Source organism: Ruditapes philippinarum, unplaced genomic scaffold, assembly GCF_026571515.1.
Source record: "Ruditapes philippinarum isolate M1 unplaced genomic scaffold, ASM2657151v2 ctg306_1_1_1_1, whole genome shotgun sequence".
Taxonomy (NCBI): domain Eukaryota; kingdom Metazoa; phylum Mollusca; class Bivalvia; order Venerida; family Veneridae; genus Ruditapes; species Ruditapes philippinarum.
Genome location: NW_026852218.1, coordinates 226176 through 245385, shown reverse-complemented (window position 1 = coordinate 245385; position 19210 = coordinate 226176). Strand labels below are relative to the sequence as shown.

The following is a 19210-nucleotide window of genomic DNA, read 5'->3' as shown; positions in this document are numbered from 1 at the left end:
AGATAGTCATACGTCTGTCACGTTTAATTTCAGAACACAATTATAAGAAAAAATGCCGCAGAAAGGGAGTGAATGAACTGTGGATAATATACGAGTATTATGTTTATACTGAAATCAATGACAACGGCAATGATGTGAATAGACACCGGCTTCGAAAAGGATACAGTCGTAACGTTAATATCAAATATTTTCATATTTTAGTTTTCGTAAATAATACTAGCTAACAATCCGCTGTAAGAGACGTTTAGAAAAGAATATTCGTATATTTACCTAATAGTATGCCAACCAATTTCACTACGTATCCAATGCTATATTCGCATAATACCTTGGAAATACATGTACTCAATTTTTTACACTGTATTAATTAAAATATTTCAACTCAATACTTAACTGTGTCGATTTAGGGTCAGGAAACTATCTTAGTCATGCCAATGATAGCCCAAATGAAAATAATAAAAGGTTTTCACTCATCAATCTGAATATTTACACATGGACTTCATAATTTTGCTTCAGTTTTTATACTTTATACATAACGTGGGATTGTATATGTTTCACTAGGTAAAAATATAAATGAAATAAAAAAATGTATTTATGTAAAAATGCCATTTTTAGACCTCCCGCATATTTCCTACAACACTCGAGATTTGTATGTGTATGTTTAGAAACGTAAGAGATCGTATAATTGACCGTATAGTAGCCGTTTTGGTTAACCACCTTGCATTATGAAAATTCAAAACAATGGATCAACATATAAAATCAATAATACTACTTTATACAAACTTTCAAACGCTTTATTAATAAGAATTTAATCATTATTTTACAATTTGAATATTTATGTAACTCGATATTGAATGTCGTTAGAATGTGTTTGCCAATGTTCGGTATCCCATTTAGAGACGATTATACTTTTCTACAATGGTTAATGCTGAATTTTTTTATTCATGAGGACTAAAGCAAAACGTTCATGAGTATAATTATTAACATAGTTTACACCTCTTTACATTTCAATGATATTTTATTACGTTCGAAAGTGCTTTCATCATATGCATCATATTCAAAAGGTAAATAAAAGACCATATGAACAGCTCTCAGATGAAGTAAAAATACATTAAATTGTGTAATTTAAAAAGAGTCCCCCATTATTCCTCAGAAGTGCTATCATTTTTATTTCTCTAAACTTTTTTTTTTGGTATGTAATTACAGATGTCAAACATTTCTAGCATGACCAAACATTTACAAATGGATATTACCTGCCAAGATAAAATATCACCCTCGCCTAACGGCTCGGGTGATATAAAATCTTAACAGGTAATATATCCACATATATCACTCCAAAACCAAAATAACATATAATATGAGAGATTCCTTTTTAACAATAAGATTGTCTTATCACACATGCTTTTCCTCTTCATCTCTTCCCAAGGAAGCGACCATTTTTCTTAAAGTCAAAATAAGACTTGACAAATTTATATAATTGATATCTGTTTGTAGAGTAAGTTTGAAAGGGGCAGAATACATGCATATTTCGATTAAAACTTCTAAAGTAGTAAAAGTAGTAAAAGTACTTTTTCGAAGGGATTTTAATTATGTACCAGGGTGATATTTTATCTTGGCAGGTAATATATCCACATATATCACTCCAAAACCAAAATAATAATTTTATTACCCTTCCCCTCTCGAGTTTAGACGGTTTTAAAAAAAATCATTGCTGTTTCAAATGAAACGTCGAAATAAGATTCCCTTTAGGGTACCTCTTCGTCACAACATGACGTCACATAAATACATGACGTATTTTTCCCGTACCTAACGAATGTAAACAAGAGATAGGAGTAGTCTATTGAACGCACCTTTTTGTAATTAATTTCAAGCTTTCACAAGGTTATATTTGTTTTCAATACTGATGGTAATATGTATCATTACTCTACTTTGGTAAATATTTATCATTTGACAGTTAAAAAGTGCTTGTAAATCGGAATTTACACCGCGTAAAATCGAACCGTACGCGCATCACCTGGGCGCATGTTGTTTACAACGTTGGGTACCCAATGGGAAAATTTAGTGTGTATATTACCCGTCTGGCTGGTTATATCAATTTCTTTCGGGTGATCAATATCCAATCAAAAAGGCGGAAAAAATCTGGAAGGGTAATAAATTATTATGTTTGTGCCCCTGTATAATCAGTTCAAACATATTTGTGCAGACAAATTACTACCAATGTCAATAATTTCAATAAAGTATAGTAATTTTAACATTTATTACATATGTAAATATGTCTATTCCAAAAAAGTATAAATTAAAATAAGTTTATTAATGCATAAGTAAACGTTTAAAAATTAATGTTAAGCATTCATTTATTATACATATTTTCCTTCTTAACATGCTTGTTAACTACCAATACATTTTCTATTTAGCGAAGAAGAGGTTCCCAGCATATGTAATATAAATCCGTGGTTTGACACACCAACGACAACAAAAATTTCCTGAAAAAGACAGCATCAAATGGCAATACTGTCGAGGAAGCATTTCGATTTGTTGTCAATGACTATTAAACTTCAAATTAACATGATCTTTACTTTTATTAGTTCTTCCAATTTATAGGCATGTGAGTGACAATAATAGTATTTTTTTTCATTTTTGCAGTTGGTCCAGTATCTTTTTAAAAAGGGGGAATCTGACAAATATTTGTCTGAAAAATTTGATTAGGTCTTTTTGATACTCTGTACCGCCCCTGTTTTTTGATGTCATAAATTTTTTCCCTTTTATAATTTACTCGGGGTTATGATGCTTTTCGAAACCCCCACCCATGCTGTCGGGGTTTGATTGGAAAAATGAAATTTCGAACCGGTGTTTTGTGTTGTTTTCATGACTAATTACAGTTTTCTCGGGCTCCCGTGTGGATTACCCTCCTAATAGCCCGGGAGGCAAGGGCCGGGGCATTCTCGGAATACTGTTTGGAATTACTGGAAGTACGGTGGATTCGTTTATGGTGTGAACTGCCTCATATTTAGACGAATTTTCGTCCATTTTGTCCACAAGATGGGGTGCTTCAAAAAAACCTCGGGGGATGAAGAAGAAAGATTACGAAAGGAAACTAATAAGAAGATAGAAAAACAATTGGCAAAAGATAAGCAAACATATAGGGCAACTCATAGATTACTGTTATTAGGTAAGTTTGCTTAAAATGGCATTAAACTTTCATAGATACACAACATTTCGTCTCGCGGATTATAATGAATTTCCCTTAATGAACCTCAATACTTTTCTTTTACTTAGGTGCCGGGGAGTCAGGAAAGTCTACAATTGTGAAACAGATGAGAATTCTCCATGTTGATGGCTTCAGCCCAGAGTAAGTGTTTTCTTGCTTTATCTTACTGTAAAACAAATTTAGCTTTAGGAAAAACAGTTATTAGCCATGGAATTGACATTGTTTTGTTTGACAAGAGCTGTCATTTTAAATCTCTCAGACTCAGTCTAGAAATGTATGCCAATTGTTTCATAATAGTAAAGAATCTCCCTGTTATTTGTCCACATTCATATATCAATCATGCATTCATTTGCAATGCTTGTACACCAGATTTGTCAAGGTGGCCAATTATTTTATGTGATAGTTCAAGTTGACATCCGTCTATGTCTTAATTAGATATGTATTTATGCTTTCATCCCACCTTATTAAATAAGAAAACAATAAATTGGAAGGCATGGAATTCTATTACTTCACATGTCACATGTTTACATAAATAACTTAATGATTGAAATTTGTTTTAGTTAGTTATAAGCCCCTAGTAATATTGTCTAAATTTGGGAATTTACTTTTTTTCATGGTTACCTAAATCAGGCATGAAATAATAATTGGACAAGCAGCTACCAACTAGATAAGCAGTAATATTGTTCATGAATGTTATATTATTGTTGTCACATTGACAGATCGATGAACGAGCATAGTGGTGATATCATAAATTGCTATAAGAAATACATTGTTAAAGTTTTAAAACATGTGAAAACCCCTATTCTTTTGCCAGTTTTCTTTTAATTTTCTCATTTACACTATTTACCATTGATAAAAATTGCCCATTCCCATCAATCAACATGATTGAGCATGCGTTTAATTGGATGAAAAGATAATGTTTCACTAATTGTCCTGTTCTTGATTATTTTCAAGAATCCTTATATATTGAGTTGAAAACAGCTGACACATGTTCTGGTACCATAGGTCAATTGCAATGTGGACCATATTTTGATCAATTGTGAATGTTGCATTATGCATACCCATAATAATTTCTAGGCCTAGTTTGAAAAATGGTCATCTGTGATAAAAAAATTCAATAAAGTAAAAATGTAAGTAAGTGTCATGATCTTTAATGTTTTAATGATTTCTAGGTGTTCTTATAATTATACTGACTGTGGGTCAAAAACTAGGTCTGTGTTACAGATAACAAAATTTTATTAACTTAATGCACTAGATTAAGTCATCAATAACTTGATTAACGTAATTAAGTTTATTCAAAATAATTTAGCCGATGATTCACGGGATACAATTCATTATGTCATCTTCCATGAAAGTTTAAGCCGATACTCAATACCTCAAAAGAAATTTTGTTAACACTTTCATGATCACAATTTTGATCAAGTATGAAGTAGGAGTCTCAGAGCTGATAGCTAGCACATATACATGTACATAGTTTAATGGGCAAGACCAAGCTCTGAGTCCTTGGAGTCAAAACAATAGCTAATACAGATTACAGTGGAAGTTATTTGAATTAATGATTTAAACTGTCATAATTCCATGATGATGGTGTTATGCATGCCTGTTTAATTAGTCACAAAAAGGGTTGAATATTGAGAACCAGTGGCTTGTCGATTCACATTTCAGACATGATGATTCTGGGCTCTCAATCCAATAGTGGGCAAGTGGGTCTCTACCCTCAGCACAACGAATTTTAGTGTATGGGGGAATTTTTTCATTTTTTTTTTTTGGTCAAATATCAATAAACTACCACTTAGATATCAGTTGGGTTTTTTGTTACAACTTGCTATTGTGAAACATTCTGAGGAGGAAAGTCTTCCTGGTGCATCCATACCATGCTATTTTGGTAGATCAAGGGCCCTGTGATTCACGCGGACACCAATATAATGTAGTACCTTTCAGCTGAAAATTAATGATTGCATGTGGAATTAATAAAAAAAATGAAATTAAATAGTGAACAAAAGTTTTTTAAGGTTTTATACATTATTTAAATTAAGGAGTTGTAAGAATATTTTATATACATAGGTTTGAATCAAGTGCCCATTCCCAAATTGTCAAGGTGTGGATTGCAAATATTTAAGTTTCAAAGAAATCGTTACAGCTTTATCACAAAATACATCATACCAAATGAAAGTATGTTTTCTCAGTATTTCATAAGATAATTCTATTAAGGTAGCCAAGACAAAAGGGAGATAACTGGTTTTTCTTCCTTTCTCATGAAATGGGTACATTGTATCAATATTCCAAATTGTGAATTGATATTGAAATGAATGTTGAAAATTGATGAATTAAGGTCAAGGTTACTGGTGCTAAAAAAAGATGCAGAGTGTAATGTAGATTTACTTTGGCATCTATTTGCAAAAGGCCCAGTCATATGCAGACAAAGTTTTTGTTGTTGCTTCTGGTTTTAAGATACAAAAAAAAATTATACCTTGTCATTTTGAATGTAATTTTGAGGTTATCTTAATGGGTTATATGCAAAATATTTATTAATTTTCAACAATGTAATTTTTTCCATATATATTTCAGTGAAAGAAAACAAAGGATAGATGATATTAAAAGAAATGTGAGAGATGCAATTCTGGTATGTATTTACTTACATTATTCAGGGTGTCTGTTTGAATCTTGAAATGACTCTTTGACCCTCCAAATTTTTAAAAGGCCTGATTTGACCCTCAGGATTTTAACTGGAGGGTCAAATTTTGTTAAAATCATGGGGATTTGGCCATGTACATGTTGTAGTCAGTAAAACTTAGTGAAAATGACCCTCAGGATTTCATGGCCAGTGATTGATTTCTTTATTGCTACATTGTTTATATTTTATTATTGAAAATTTACTTATCATAGAAAAAGTGTTGAAACTCAAGTTGTCTGACTTGTTCTAACTCAGGATCAGAAATCTGATAGTTGAGTTTTTGATGTTCTTTACACTTTGTGTCATGGCCAAAAACAACATGTTTCCCTTATGGTCATAGTGATATATTTGTAAACTCCAGAATCTGTTCGCTTGCAAACAACGATACAAGACTTCTTTATCCCCCTATCCTAACAAAAGGGAGAGCTATTGTTGTACTCAAAATGGAGTTGGTGTCACACTTTGGTAAAGTTTTTGCTTGCAAGTTGGTGTCTCTAAAACTACGGAGGGAAATGAGTTGAAACTTCACACACTTTGACTTGTTCTCTGCAATTATTTAACATAATGGGTATAGGTCACATAACTCTTGAGTTATTTCTTTTTACATTTATTCCCCTTTTCTTTCTGTGAAGCGCTGAGAATACGAGCATGTTGTATTATTGTCTTACTGACAGTTTGTTTATATCTCATGTGACATAGTTGGTTCAGTAAGTTGATGACTGACACAGTAAATGTAAATGATAAAGTAATGAACAGTTGAATATAAGGAGTATTTCTCCCTTTGGAGTTATGTGAAAATTTATTTCTAAATTCTCAAAATGAATGAAAATTTAACTTTCATACCACCAGCATCAAAATTGTGTGTACAGGATACATCAACAAAGAAGAATACCACCAATAAGCAAAAGTAGGGCTAATGCACTTTTTTCATTACCATAGATCTGCAGAAGCCCTTGGACATATTAAAAGTGACTTTATGCTGATTTTTTTGCTGTCAATTTTAGTTGAATTAGCAATTTATTTAAAAAGATTGACTATTATTGATAATAAAACATGTAAATGATATAATATAACAACAAGCTATAAAGACTGCCCCACTAATATAACAAAACGTAAATTATAAGAAGACTGCTCCACTCTGTTAATGAACTAAACATTCTGAATGATATTTATAGAAAATTTCTGTTGATCATGTAAAATATCAAATTCAGCACAATTATGGCAAAATGTCAAGTTACTTTGATTTTAACCTGTTCACTGACCATTTGCACTTGCATGGGCAAAATGTCATTTTGAATAATTAAATGTGGCATCTTGTTTCTCCAGATGTTATTGCACAAAAAAGGGTGCATTACACTTTTGTTGGCTTCCATTTCAATATAATGCATGTTCTGTGTGTAAGATTATTATGATATTATTTAATTTATATATTATTAGCTCTACTCTTTGGAGAAGGAAAACAGCTATTGTCAAGACCCTCTAATTGGTGTTAGAATTTTGTTTCAAAAGCCTACTAGCGCATGGCTAGTACAGTTTGGGTCAGTCTGTAGAATTTTCCAGGTCACGACTCACTAGCCCAACTGGCCTATAGATGAAATATTAGCAGTTGATCACCTAATTTTCTGAAAATAAAATTAGTGAATTTAAAAAAAGGAACAACTTTTTCATGGAATATAATTAGAAAACTGTATTTATCATTATACTTGACTTTACATTTAGCTTTAAAAGTTATATATATTTTTGGGCTTGTAAAACCCATAGGTAATCGGCGCGTTGATTGGTCACTACCCCGCACCCCCCTCCCCCCTCACCCCCACACCCACTCTACAGCCCTCCTACCTCTCAAAACCATGTAAAATACAGTATTTTTCATTTGAAACATGTTTTAATATTTGGTTTATGCTTTTAATTCAATCACCTTCATTTCCTACAAAAAATAAAAAATTGATACATATATATTTAGTAAAGGTATGCAACTCGCCGCTCAATTTTCAGCACTCATCTTAATATGAACTCCATAACTTCAACATTTTTTCACCAATTTTCAATATTTTGGTACCAAATGGTAGGGAATTGATTACTCTTAAAGGAATTAAAGTTGTCATTACAATCATTTCAAGTTATTAGAAGATATTCATCTCGAAGTCACCGCAAGTGTAACTCGACCGTGATCTGACCGCTGGGTTTTCTTCAAAATTACCCGACTAAACGGCAGTTTATTCGAAATGAATGCATATTTCATTGTATTGCGCATATAAATATGATCAAATTATATTATTATTTGTAATAACTCTTCAATCAAAACATCTTATAAAACTATAACAAACCTTTTTTCTATATGTTAAATTCCAAATTATAATGCAAGTAATAGTTCTACAGAGTGCTCTCCCCTTCATTTTTTGTACGGAGTATTTTTTCATTGGTCTAAGGTTTTCATACGACCAATGAAAATACTCCATACGAATGCTTCCGTTTATACATGTGTACTTTCATTTTGGATTGGAGAATTTGGCATATCGGAAAAAAGGTTTTGTTATAGTTTTATTAGCTGTTTTGATTGAACAGTTATTACAAATAATAATATAATTTGATCATATTTATATGCGCAATACAATGAAATATGCATTCATTTCGAATAAACTGCCGTTTAGTCGGGTAATTTTGAAAGAAAACCCAGCGGTCAGATCACTGTCGAGTTCACTTGCGGTGACTTCGAGATTACATATCTTCTTATAACTTGAAATGATTGTAAATGACAACTTTAATTCCTTTAAGAGTAATCAATTCCCTACCATTTGGTACCAAATATTGAAAATTGGTGAAAAAATGTTGAAGTTATGGAGTTCATATTAAGATGAGTGCTGAAAATTGAGCGGCGAGTTGCATACCTTTACTAAATATATATGTATCAATTTTTTATTTTTTGTAGGAAATGAAGGTTATTGAATTAAAAGCATAAAACCAAATATATTAAAACATGTTTCAAATGAAAAATACTGTATTTTACAATGGTTTTGAGAGGTAGGAGGGCTGTAGAGTGGGGTGTGGGGGGGGGGGAGGGGGGTGCGGGGGTAGTGACCAATCAACGTGCCGATTACCTATGGTAAAACCTATTCATGCTAAGTAAATTATTCCCAAACACTAGTCCTAAAGACTTGTGTTAATTTGGCCCTAAATTCTTTGCTGTTTATTAACTAGGGCTGTCATCCATAGAAATCATATTGATGTATCATTGATATTTTTTAGTTGATGGAATTTCAATATATATTTGAAACAACAAAATGAGTATATAGGGTACAGATGCCCCTACAGTATGACATTTTAAACTCCAAACTTGTATATTTTTAGCCTGGGTTTTGGGCATCGCAAACCCTTGATCAGACCCTGATGAAGACATCAGCCAATAAACAAAATGTGTTGAAATCATTGATTTTTGACTTACCCTTGTTATGCTGTCTGTTGACTGAAAAAAAAAACCAGTTCAATGTAGTACATTACCAGTTTCAAATCTGTATTGATAATCAACAGAAAATTATTGGTATCATTTCTATTGATGTACAGAATAATATCATTGCAACTATAACGCAATTACTGCTCAGTAAGCAGGCATAGAACTTACAAGTTTAGTTTCTTCTTTGATGGAATGAAGTCCTGTACCTCCTAACTCATGCTGTTTGTACTTTGGTTGTTTTATTCACTACTTATACTCTAAATTATAAGCATCATTCTGATTTCTGGATTTATGAACTAAATGTTTTGTGCATTGGAATTTTGTATGTCATACTACTATAATTGTGTGATCATGCCTCAGTATTCAGTATTGTGTTAAATTGTTAGATTCACCCATGAATACAAAAATGCTTCCTGGTTATATACTGATGTCAATGTTAAATTCTTTAGGGTTATTGTCTAGCCCTGACTGTTGGGTTGCTATACATATGAAATCTTCCCGTTTATATTCTGATCTACCCTTATGTTGTAAACAACTTCAGTAATGAGTATAGCTGGAAAAAACCTGACAAAACCTTAATATGCTGAATTTTTTAAACGGACCTACCTTAAACTATCCATTATTAAAGATGAAGTTTGTCAGTCAACAATATAAAGCCTACTCTTACTGCACAGATGTGCAGACTGGCCTGGCTCTACAATAGAGGCAAAGTGGTCTACAATAGAGGCAAAGGCTATCACTACTGGTTGAATGTTAAAGTACCTAAAACTTCTAATTACTTGCTCAGTGAGTAAGAATCTTAAAAGTCCCAGAAGGACTTTTGAATTTGTGTGACTAAAAGCCCAATAAAAAAATCATGTCAACCAGATAGGTACCTCTAGTTTTCTTTAAGGTTATTTGCCTTTTACCACTATGGGCTTGAATTCTGCATGTAACATTTGATTTTATGTAAAGGAGTTGTTCAGCTAGCTCCTGCGTGTCTGAAATAATGCACAATGTGTCTTCACCACTTTCGCTGGACAGATGTCAAATGATCTTGACAGTGTTTGTGTAATACATGAAATTAAATGGATTTTAAAAATAAATTTATAACAAACTTCCTGATTATTTATGGTTATAAATATGATTATAAACTGGTTTCCACTGTAATGATGCATAAGACCTGCCTGCTCCACTGTAATGAAACTCCTTGAGTTTTTACTGGCATTCTGTAATGATGTTTAAAACCTTCCTGGTCATATACTGTTGTCTTCTATTCAAACCTTTCAAGTTATTTACTTCAGTTCCTCCTGTATACAGTAATGATGTATACAACTTTCTTGGTTATATACTGGTAGCCCCTAGTGTGATAAAACCTTCCTGGTCATTTACTAGTGTCTACTGTAATAGTATATATAACCACCCTGGTTATTTACTGGTGTCTCCTGTAATAGTTAATAAAACCTTCCTGGTTATTTACTGATACCCCTAGTCAAATGGTGTAAGTCCTGCCAGGTGTCCCCTTTTACTGTGTATAAAATGCTCCTGGTTATATTGCTATTGCTCTGCCCAAACATAAGAGTTGTAGACTTTAAGAATATTTTTCTCTGAAGAAATATTAACATTATTGATTTATCTGCTGAATGCCTGCATCTATAACAGATGCAAAGAAAGCTTTATACATCTCTAATAAACTTGATTAGAAAACTGATTTTTTGATTATAGCTAGTATATATAGTGGATAATTTACAGGGTATGTTCCTTAGCTTTTTCCATTAAAAGAAGCAAGTGGGCATTTACCTAACAGCAAGCTAGTGTTTATTGATTGTGAATGTAATGAGCACAGAGATCAATAGTAATGCATGTTTTGCAACAATGTCTCTTCCTTCCTTGTAAAATCACTGGCAACTTCCTACCTTTTTTCCTGTCATATCTTCTTGAGTTGGTGTTGTCTGCTCATGTGAACAAAATAATAAATGGCAGCCAAAACAACAGATAACATTTTATCTATATATGTCTGTAACTTGTATATGGTTATTATTTTCATTTCTATGGCTGAAAATTGGTAGTGGCTGAAAGTATTTGTTTTTGAGAATGTCTGTCCTTCAGTACCAGTGAAATAAATCTGATTTTTCAGTTAAGTTTATTTGACTTTGTAAAAGTGTTTGTGTTGCTATGGTTAAGGATTTTATATGATAAGCCAATTTTCCACCAGTATAGAGTCATGACAGTTTCATTTCACAATAAGCCTCAGCCCAAGACTTAACTTGACTTTTTTAAAAAAGGTTGCTACAATCATTGTGTCATTTCCATTGCTGTTGCTGTTCACAAACTTTATCATTGGTCACAATTTTTTTCGTAATAGTTCAACACATCAACCCTTTAGACAAGAAGTTCAAGAAGACCAAATTGAACTTGACCTTGAGTCATTGATGACCTTGATCGGTGGTCAAATTTTTGAATTTTGCTTGATTTTCTTATTTTGCTATCAACTTATACACAGCAATTATTTGCACAAGACCTTCAAGATGACCAAATTGATTGTGACCCTTTTTTTAGACATTGTTTTATGTGAGGAAGTTATCCAGCTAGCTAACTCTACTGAGGTGTTTGTTAAGCCAAAAAGTTTTGCTCAGATCTTCCTCAATCAGTAAAGCTGGAAAGTTGCCTTATGACCTTTACTGTTCTAGAGTTTCATAAAACCAAACTGCCAACTGCACTTGACCTAAAAAATGACCTTGACCATTAAGGTTAAATTATTGAATTTTGTCTTAAATGTGATAACTTCATCAATTGACAATAATGACTGTACATGGACAAAACAACTCTAATTGCAAAATTGATCAATTAGGGATATGTTTTTACGGCATGTTTCAAGATGCCAGCATTGAATTGTGTCATACATTTTTAAATATTCATACATTAGTACTGCAATGTGTACATTGCAATTGCGAAGCAAAGGGCTCATGAAAATATATGGAATTTTCTCAAGATTCTTGAAAATAAAATCTATATTATGGATTCAATTCACTAATTGATTTATATTTTGTTTATTTTAGACAATTACAGGTGCCATGTCTGTACTTAACCCACCAGCACTTTTAGAAAATCCGAAGAACCAATTCCGGGTAGATTATATCCAAAATGAAACCATGGATCCAGACTTCTCTTATCCTCCGGTAAGTAACACATTCATTCTTCGTAATAGGAAAAGTACAATGTCACAAAATCCTTAATTAGATATACATTTTCATGTTATAGATAGAACATGTTATAGATAGAATGTTGTTTTATGCCCCCCATATTGGCTTTTAGTGCAAAAATATATGTTACCATGGCATCCATTCATAAATGTATTTTTTTTAAGATTCACAGTTAAAATGTGTAAGGAATATGTTTCACTTAAAAGCCAGGAGTGTCATATTTTAGATCTAAAATGATAGACGGGTCTATGCATTTTCTTAGAAACTTATGAAAGTTAAAATCATATCATTTCCCTTTTAGCTCACCTGAGCATGTAGTGCTCAAGGGTTATTCAACATTACTGCTTGTATTGGAAAAAGTTACACTAAGTGTAGGGGTCCTACAAGTCCTTTTATGTTAAAAGACCTCAGGATTTTACATATATGTGGTTACATATCATTATTATTGGCCTTTGAAATCCTTCACATTTTTAGCTTGTCTGTTTCTAAGAAAAGAGGAGCTATTAAATTAATATGATAGTTGTGTCGTTGTAAAAAATTTTCAGTGAAGCCCATACTTCAAATAATTCAAAAGTTACCTACATGATGATGAAACTTTGAATACTTGCATATCATGACAAGATGCAGTTGTTAGACAAGGGGCATTATTTTGGAAGCAATATTTCTGGAGTTATGCCCCTTTTTAACACCTCAAGTGGCGCTCATATTTTTTTTGGCCTTAAATCTTAAACTTTTTAGATATCAACATTAAAATTTCATTTAAGAGTGATACACTGTATAAGAACAGTAACTTTATATCTGAATAAAATATTTAGTAGCATTGAATTTTGCTTATTAATTGATTGTAAAGGAATCTTTAAACCTAAAGACACACTTTGGAATCTGGTCCTGGAACCAACCAGTATTGAACAATTAGTGCTAAGTTCCTTGCTCAATGAAATAAAAGCTTGTTCCTGACAGGGTTTAAACCCACACGGCTAGCGATCCTTAGATTACTAGTTTGAGGAGTTACCCACTTGGCCATGCACTAAGATTCATAATACTAAGAAACTTCATTCATTTGAAATTGAATATAAACTCAATAAATTTTCTTCTTTATATGGTCATCTTGAGTAAGTGCCTCAGTCCTGATTTATGCTGAAATTTGTAAGTAATTAAAAGATAAGGTCTGGCTGTTAAACTGGAAGATCATGTTGTTTTTGTAGTGTAAAAAAATATATTGAATTACAAACGGTAAAGTGAAACAAGCTTATTGCATAGATTATTTTGAATATTTTCAAATTGCAATTTATATGGTCTCATCAACTTAACTGAATTTATTATCTTAGAAATTGACTTCCAATTATACATTTGTATGTGTGAAGTGCTTCACTAAGCCTTGAAGAAACAGTACATTTTCATTCATTTAATACTTTATATGGTGTTTCGTTAGGTCACTGTACATGAGCAAAACTTTCTATTAAAATACAATTCTCAGTATTTCTGCACAATGTTAGAATAAGTTTAAATCCAGTGTACTGTAATACTATGAAAAAATCAATAGCATGTAAGAAATCCGTTGTTTACCAAAGTAAAGATATTGTTCCTGTGCTAAATAATGATACATATATCCCCTAATAATAGTGTTTATCTGGCAAACTAATGCTTACCAACTCTTAAAATAGAGAAACCATAAATATATTGATGCAGAAAGCTGTGCATAATTCCTTTTATAGATTCTCATAAATTTGTTTCAATATTTTTCACTGTAGTGACTATTTCATGGATATATGTGATAAGTCTGTGTAATTCTCAGTGACATGCTGAACATCATATTTTACTCTCCAGTTTTTGTATTTGTAAAATGTAGTTATTTCTATTCTAGATATTGTTTTCTTATTTATGAATTTATAAGCACTGCTGCAAAAGCATCGTGAAAAAGCAAGAAAAGTCTCGAAACAAATATAAAGAGAAAAAATAAAATAAACATAATATGCTGGACTTTTCAAGAAAAAGTGGACCTAATCAGGTCTCTTGGTTTTATTCATAAATGGCTTTATGACTTCATAAAGTGCAAAAGATTTTCATTTGAAACTGACACAATGTCTTCAGGATTGTAATTATAGGTTACAGCCTGGGATCCACCATTATTAGCACTCAATCTACTGAAGCTAATAGGTTGAAACTTAATACACTTATTTGGGAACATAAAAGGAAGTCACTATCCAAGGCCTTTAAACTCTTAACATGAATATATTTGATAAAACAATGGCCCTTTTTGAACTTGGAAAATTCTATATTAGCACGGCTGTTGTTTTACTAGTTAGCACTGAGAATAGTTGAGACAGCTCTTGTTTGTTTTTTATGCCCCCGCCATGTAATGGCCGGGGCATATAGTGTTACCCTGTTCCGTCCTTCCGTCATTCCGTCCTTCCGTCCTTCCGTCATTCCGTCATTCTGTCATTCCGTCATCATCAGTTTCCGTTCATTATCTTAGTAACGGTTGCACATATTCAACTCAAATTTGGCATATGGATATGTCATGAGAAAATACAGGTCAAGTTCGAATTTGGTCATGGTTCGATGATTTTTGGCAGAGTTATGCCCCTTTTACTTTGAAAATAATATGAAATTTTCAGTTTCCGTTCATTATCTCCCTAACGGTACAACACATTCAAATCAAATTTGACATATGGATATGTCATGAGAAAATACAGGTCAAGTTCGAATTTGGTCATGGTTTGATGATTTTTGGCAGAGTTATGCCCCTTTTACTTTGAAAATAATATGAAATTTTAAGTTTCCGTTCATTATCTCCCCAACGGTACAACACATTCGAATCAAATTTGACATATGGATATGTCATGAGAAAATACAGGTCAAGTTCGAATTTGGTCATGGTTCGATGATTTTTGGCAGAGTTATCCCCCTTTTACTTTGAAAATAATATGAAATTTTCAGTTTCCGTTCATTATCTCCCCAACGGTACAACACATTCAACTCAAATTTGACATATGGATATGTCATGAGAAAATACAGGTCAAGTTTGAATTTGGTCATGGTTCGATGATTTTTGGCAGAGTTATGCTCCTTTTACTTTGAAAATAATATGAAATTTTCAGTTTCTGTTTATTATCTCCCCAACAGTACAACACATTCAACTCAAATTTCACCATATGGATATGTTTTTGGAATGCCCAGGCCAAGTTCGAATTTTGTCATGGTTCAATGATTTTTGGCAGAGTAATGCCCCTTTCACTTTGAAAATAATATGAAATTTACAGTTTCTGTTCATTATCTACCCAACAGTGTTACATATTCAACTCAAATTTGACATATGGATATGTCAAAGGAATGGGCAGGTCAAGTTGGAATATGGTCATGGTTCGATGACTTTTTGGCAGAGTTATGTCCCTTTCACTTTGAAAATAATATAGATACATCTTAGGAATAAGCAGTTTAAGTTTGAATTTGGTCATGGTTCAATGATTTTGGACAAACTTATCTTTCTTGAATATTTGAAAAAATTTGAACTTTCAGTTTCAGCACTCATACTTTTGTGGAAATGTATGTAGCCATTATTTTGGCTACAAATATGAAATATGCTATTTTCAAAAGGTTAAGACTGAATAATTTCAGTGCCTTGAACATTGTATGAAAATGGTTTGTGTAAACGTTGAAAAGTTTTAAGGGCTTTGAACTTAAAATGAAAACAATAATTTGTGCAAACAAATTTGGAACTAAATATTATAACATCTGAAATTTTGGCTGCATGCGGGGGCATCCGTGGCATGATGACACATTTCTAGTTTATGTTTTTTTGTAAGATCAATACTCATAACCATGGAATGTGATGATCACAAACTTCACAATGTATGTCTTGAGAACTTTACATGTAATTGCAAGTTACTGATATCTAGACTCATTGCTTTTTGCTGTGGCTTAAGTCTTAACTACTGAGGCATAAAGGGGCCAGAGGAAATTTCTTTAATGACTACATGAGTATGTGATACCTTTTACATTCAATGCCATGCAATAGATATTATGTGTGCATGCAATAGTAGTATGAGGCCATACAATGCCTCTTGTGACTTACCCTTTACATTATCATGCTTAACATTCCCTTGTTCATTTTCATTCTGGAAAATTGTATTTGTTGTCATTTTGCACCCACAGACCAAGACCATTATAGAAAATGAGAGAAAAAGAGTCCTTGTTAAAAATTATATCCCTTTCTAATAAAGTTGATTTATTATGTACTTATAAATGAAATATTGAGAAATATAGATGAAATAGAATATGAATTTTCATTTTCCATATTTTCACTTCAGTGAAACATATTTTCTGTATTTTCACTTGTGTCTTACCTGACTCCTTTTTGCTATATTCAGCCAATATACATAATTTAAGGGAAAGACTTTCAAATTTTGATGTCAAAAAAAGAGAAAAATGTATATAATAAACAGAAAATTCAATTTTTTTCTACAAATACAGGATTTATTTTCATATTGTGATATGAAAATTATCATATTTCACTTGTGGCTACCGCCACTCATGAAATATTTATTTTTATACACTCGATGAAAATAAATACTGTTTTTATAGAAAAAAATTGAATAACCTCTATATATTAATATATTGCTTTTCTTTGGGGAGAAACTTAAGGACTAAAAAATCCTAAATGTTATTATTTACTATATCATGGTCTAAAAATAAGAAAGTCTGTCTTGCGAATTTTCTTTCATTGAAATATTTATTTGAAGGGAAATAATTGATTTAATCAATATTGGTGTATAAAGGATATTACTTTGTCAATTAGATATTGATCCTTATTTTCAAATAATTTGAATTGGATCAGATCTTACTATACACTGATTTACATTTACAATTCTCAAAAAGTCATTAATGTTGTGTTAAATAGTCTTATGGTCCATGCAGAAAAGTTTTCCATGTCATATAAAGATTTCCTTGTTAAAATGTCTTAGTTTGTCCATGAAAGTTTCCATGTTAGATAGTCTTCATTTTGTCCATATAACATGTTCAATTATCTGTTGTCCATATAAAAGTTTTCCTTGTTAACAAGTCTTAGTTTGACAAGTCTTAGTCCATATTATATGAATGTTTTTCATGTTAAATAGCCATTTTAAAATTGTCCATGAAAAAAAGTCTTAGTTTTGTCTGTGTGTAAAAGATTTTTATATGTTAAATAACCCTGTAGATAGGTCCATTTATAAGTTTTACTTGTTAAAAAGATTAATTTTGAGTTACAACTGTTAAATTTTTACCCATGTGAAATGATTGTAGTAAATTCTTTTAATGTTAAATAATCCTAGTTTTGTCCATATATGTTTTTAATACAAGGGGCATTTATAAAATATTTATCAGTGTGGTGCTTTAGTCGTAGACGTTATATTTGTATGGAAAATGTTAGACCATTCCTTCAAAGTATTCCCCTTCGACTTGGATGCACTTTTCCAAGCGCAAATCCAATTGAAAAATGCTTTTCTGTAGGCCTCTTTGGGTATAGTGTTTAGACACTGGAAAAGCGCGCTACCGACTTGTGGGCAGGTGTGTTGTCATGCAGGAGTTTGATTCCGCGTACGCCGGTACGGGGACAGGCTGTAGTATTGTGACTAACAACAGCAGAAAGAACTGACTCTTGATAACACCCCTGCCATCTGGTATAGGAATTCGAGCCACCATTCCCTGGCAATCTAAAAATAATGCATACATAATGTGTTTTGAGGTGCGAGCTCTATGGGCAATTTGGGGCTGGTCGTCATTTTCACCGACCCACACCTTATTTTTTTCTTTTTCATCAGACTCATAAAAATAGACCCATGTTTCATCACCAGTCACAATTTCATTCATACGGTTTTGGTCAGCAATTTTGACTTTTGTACCTATCTAGCAGCTGTGACGCAATTGGCAGACGCTCCCATTTTTTGGTCCTCAGTGAGAAGGTGGGGTATCCACCGGGCACAAACCTTGCGTAACTTTAATATTTGAAAAACCGATGACAAATTAATGCCACATAAATCACCTATCTCCTCCACTGTACAGTGGGCATCATCTTCAACAACTTTTTTAACAGCAGCAATGTTTTTGTCCGTCATTGTTGTGACTAGACGACCAGATCGGACCTCGTCTTTTGTAGTCTCCCTACCGGAGGTTAAAAGTCGAACCCATCTTCTAACCGTGGAATACGATAGGGCACTATCCCCATAAACCATGTCTAAGTCTGATTTAATATCAGGTGCAGCAACTCCAAGCAATGCGCGAATTTTACATCACACTCTTTGTTCGTTTTGAATTGTTCTCTTTCTCTGCCATTTTCAACAGCAGTGTACCTGACTGTAGTCGATTCAAGTGAACATTTCGCTCACTGCCTAGGTATTTCACGGTTTCCTCATGCATATAATTTGTAGAGGACAGTCTTACCTTTCCATACATGTATAATATGTACCAATTACGCTCAAATTAACGGTAAAAATTCACACTGATTAATGCTTTATATATGCCCCTCGTATTCTTAATTGTATTTGTAGTGCATATAATATTTATTTACCATGCAAAATAGTTATGCTTTTGTCAATATAACAATTTTCCATATTAAATATGTATAAAAGTTTTTGTTCTTAGAATTGTCAATATAAAGTAGTCCAATTTTTCAGTATTATTCATGTTCATAAATGAGCAGGTTGGCCTGGCTCTGTACT

The 19210-nt window shown here is 32.4% G+C and overlaps 1 protein-coding gene across 1 annotated transcript in view; it reads left to right on the top strand.

The window, feature by feature from the left end:
* The first annotated feature begins 2849 nt into the window (after nt 1-2849).
* The window catches only part of LOC132752929 (guanine nucleotide-binding protein G(s) subunit alpha), a 34860-nt gene continuing 18499 nt past the window's right edge, over nt 2850-19210 (top strand). The window contains exons 1-4 of the mRNA XM_060743344.1: nt 2850-3166; nt 3274-3346; nt 5774-5828; nt 12369-12488. Of these exons, the coding sequence (XP_060599327.1) occupies nt 3037-3166; nt 3274-3346; nt 5774-5828; nt 12369-12488 (378 nt within the window). The 5' untranslated portion in view covers nt 2850-3036. The remainder of the gene's footprint in view (nt 3167-3273; nt 3347-5773; nt 5829-12368; nt 12489-19210) is intronic.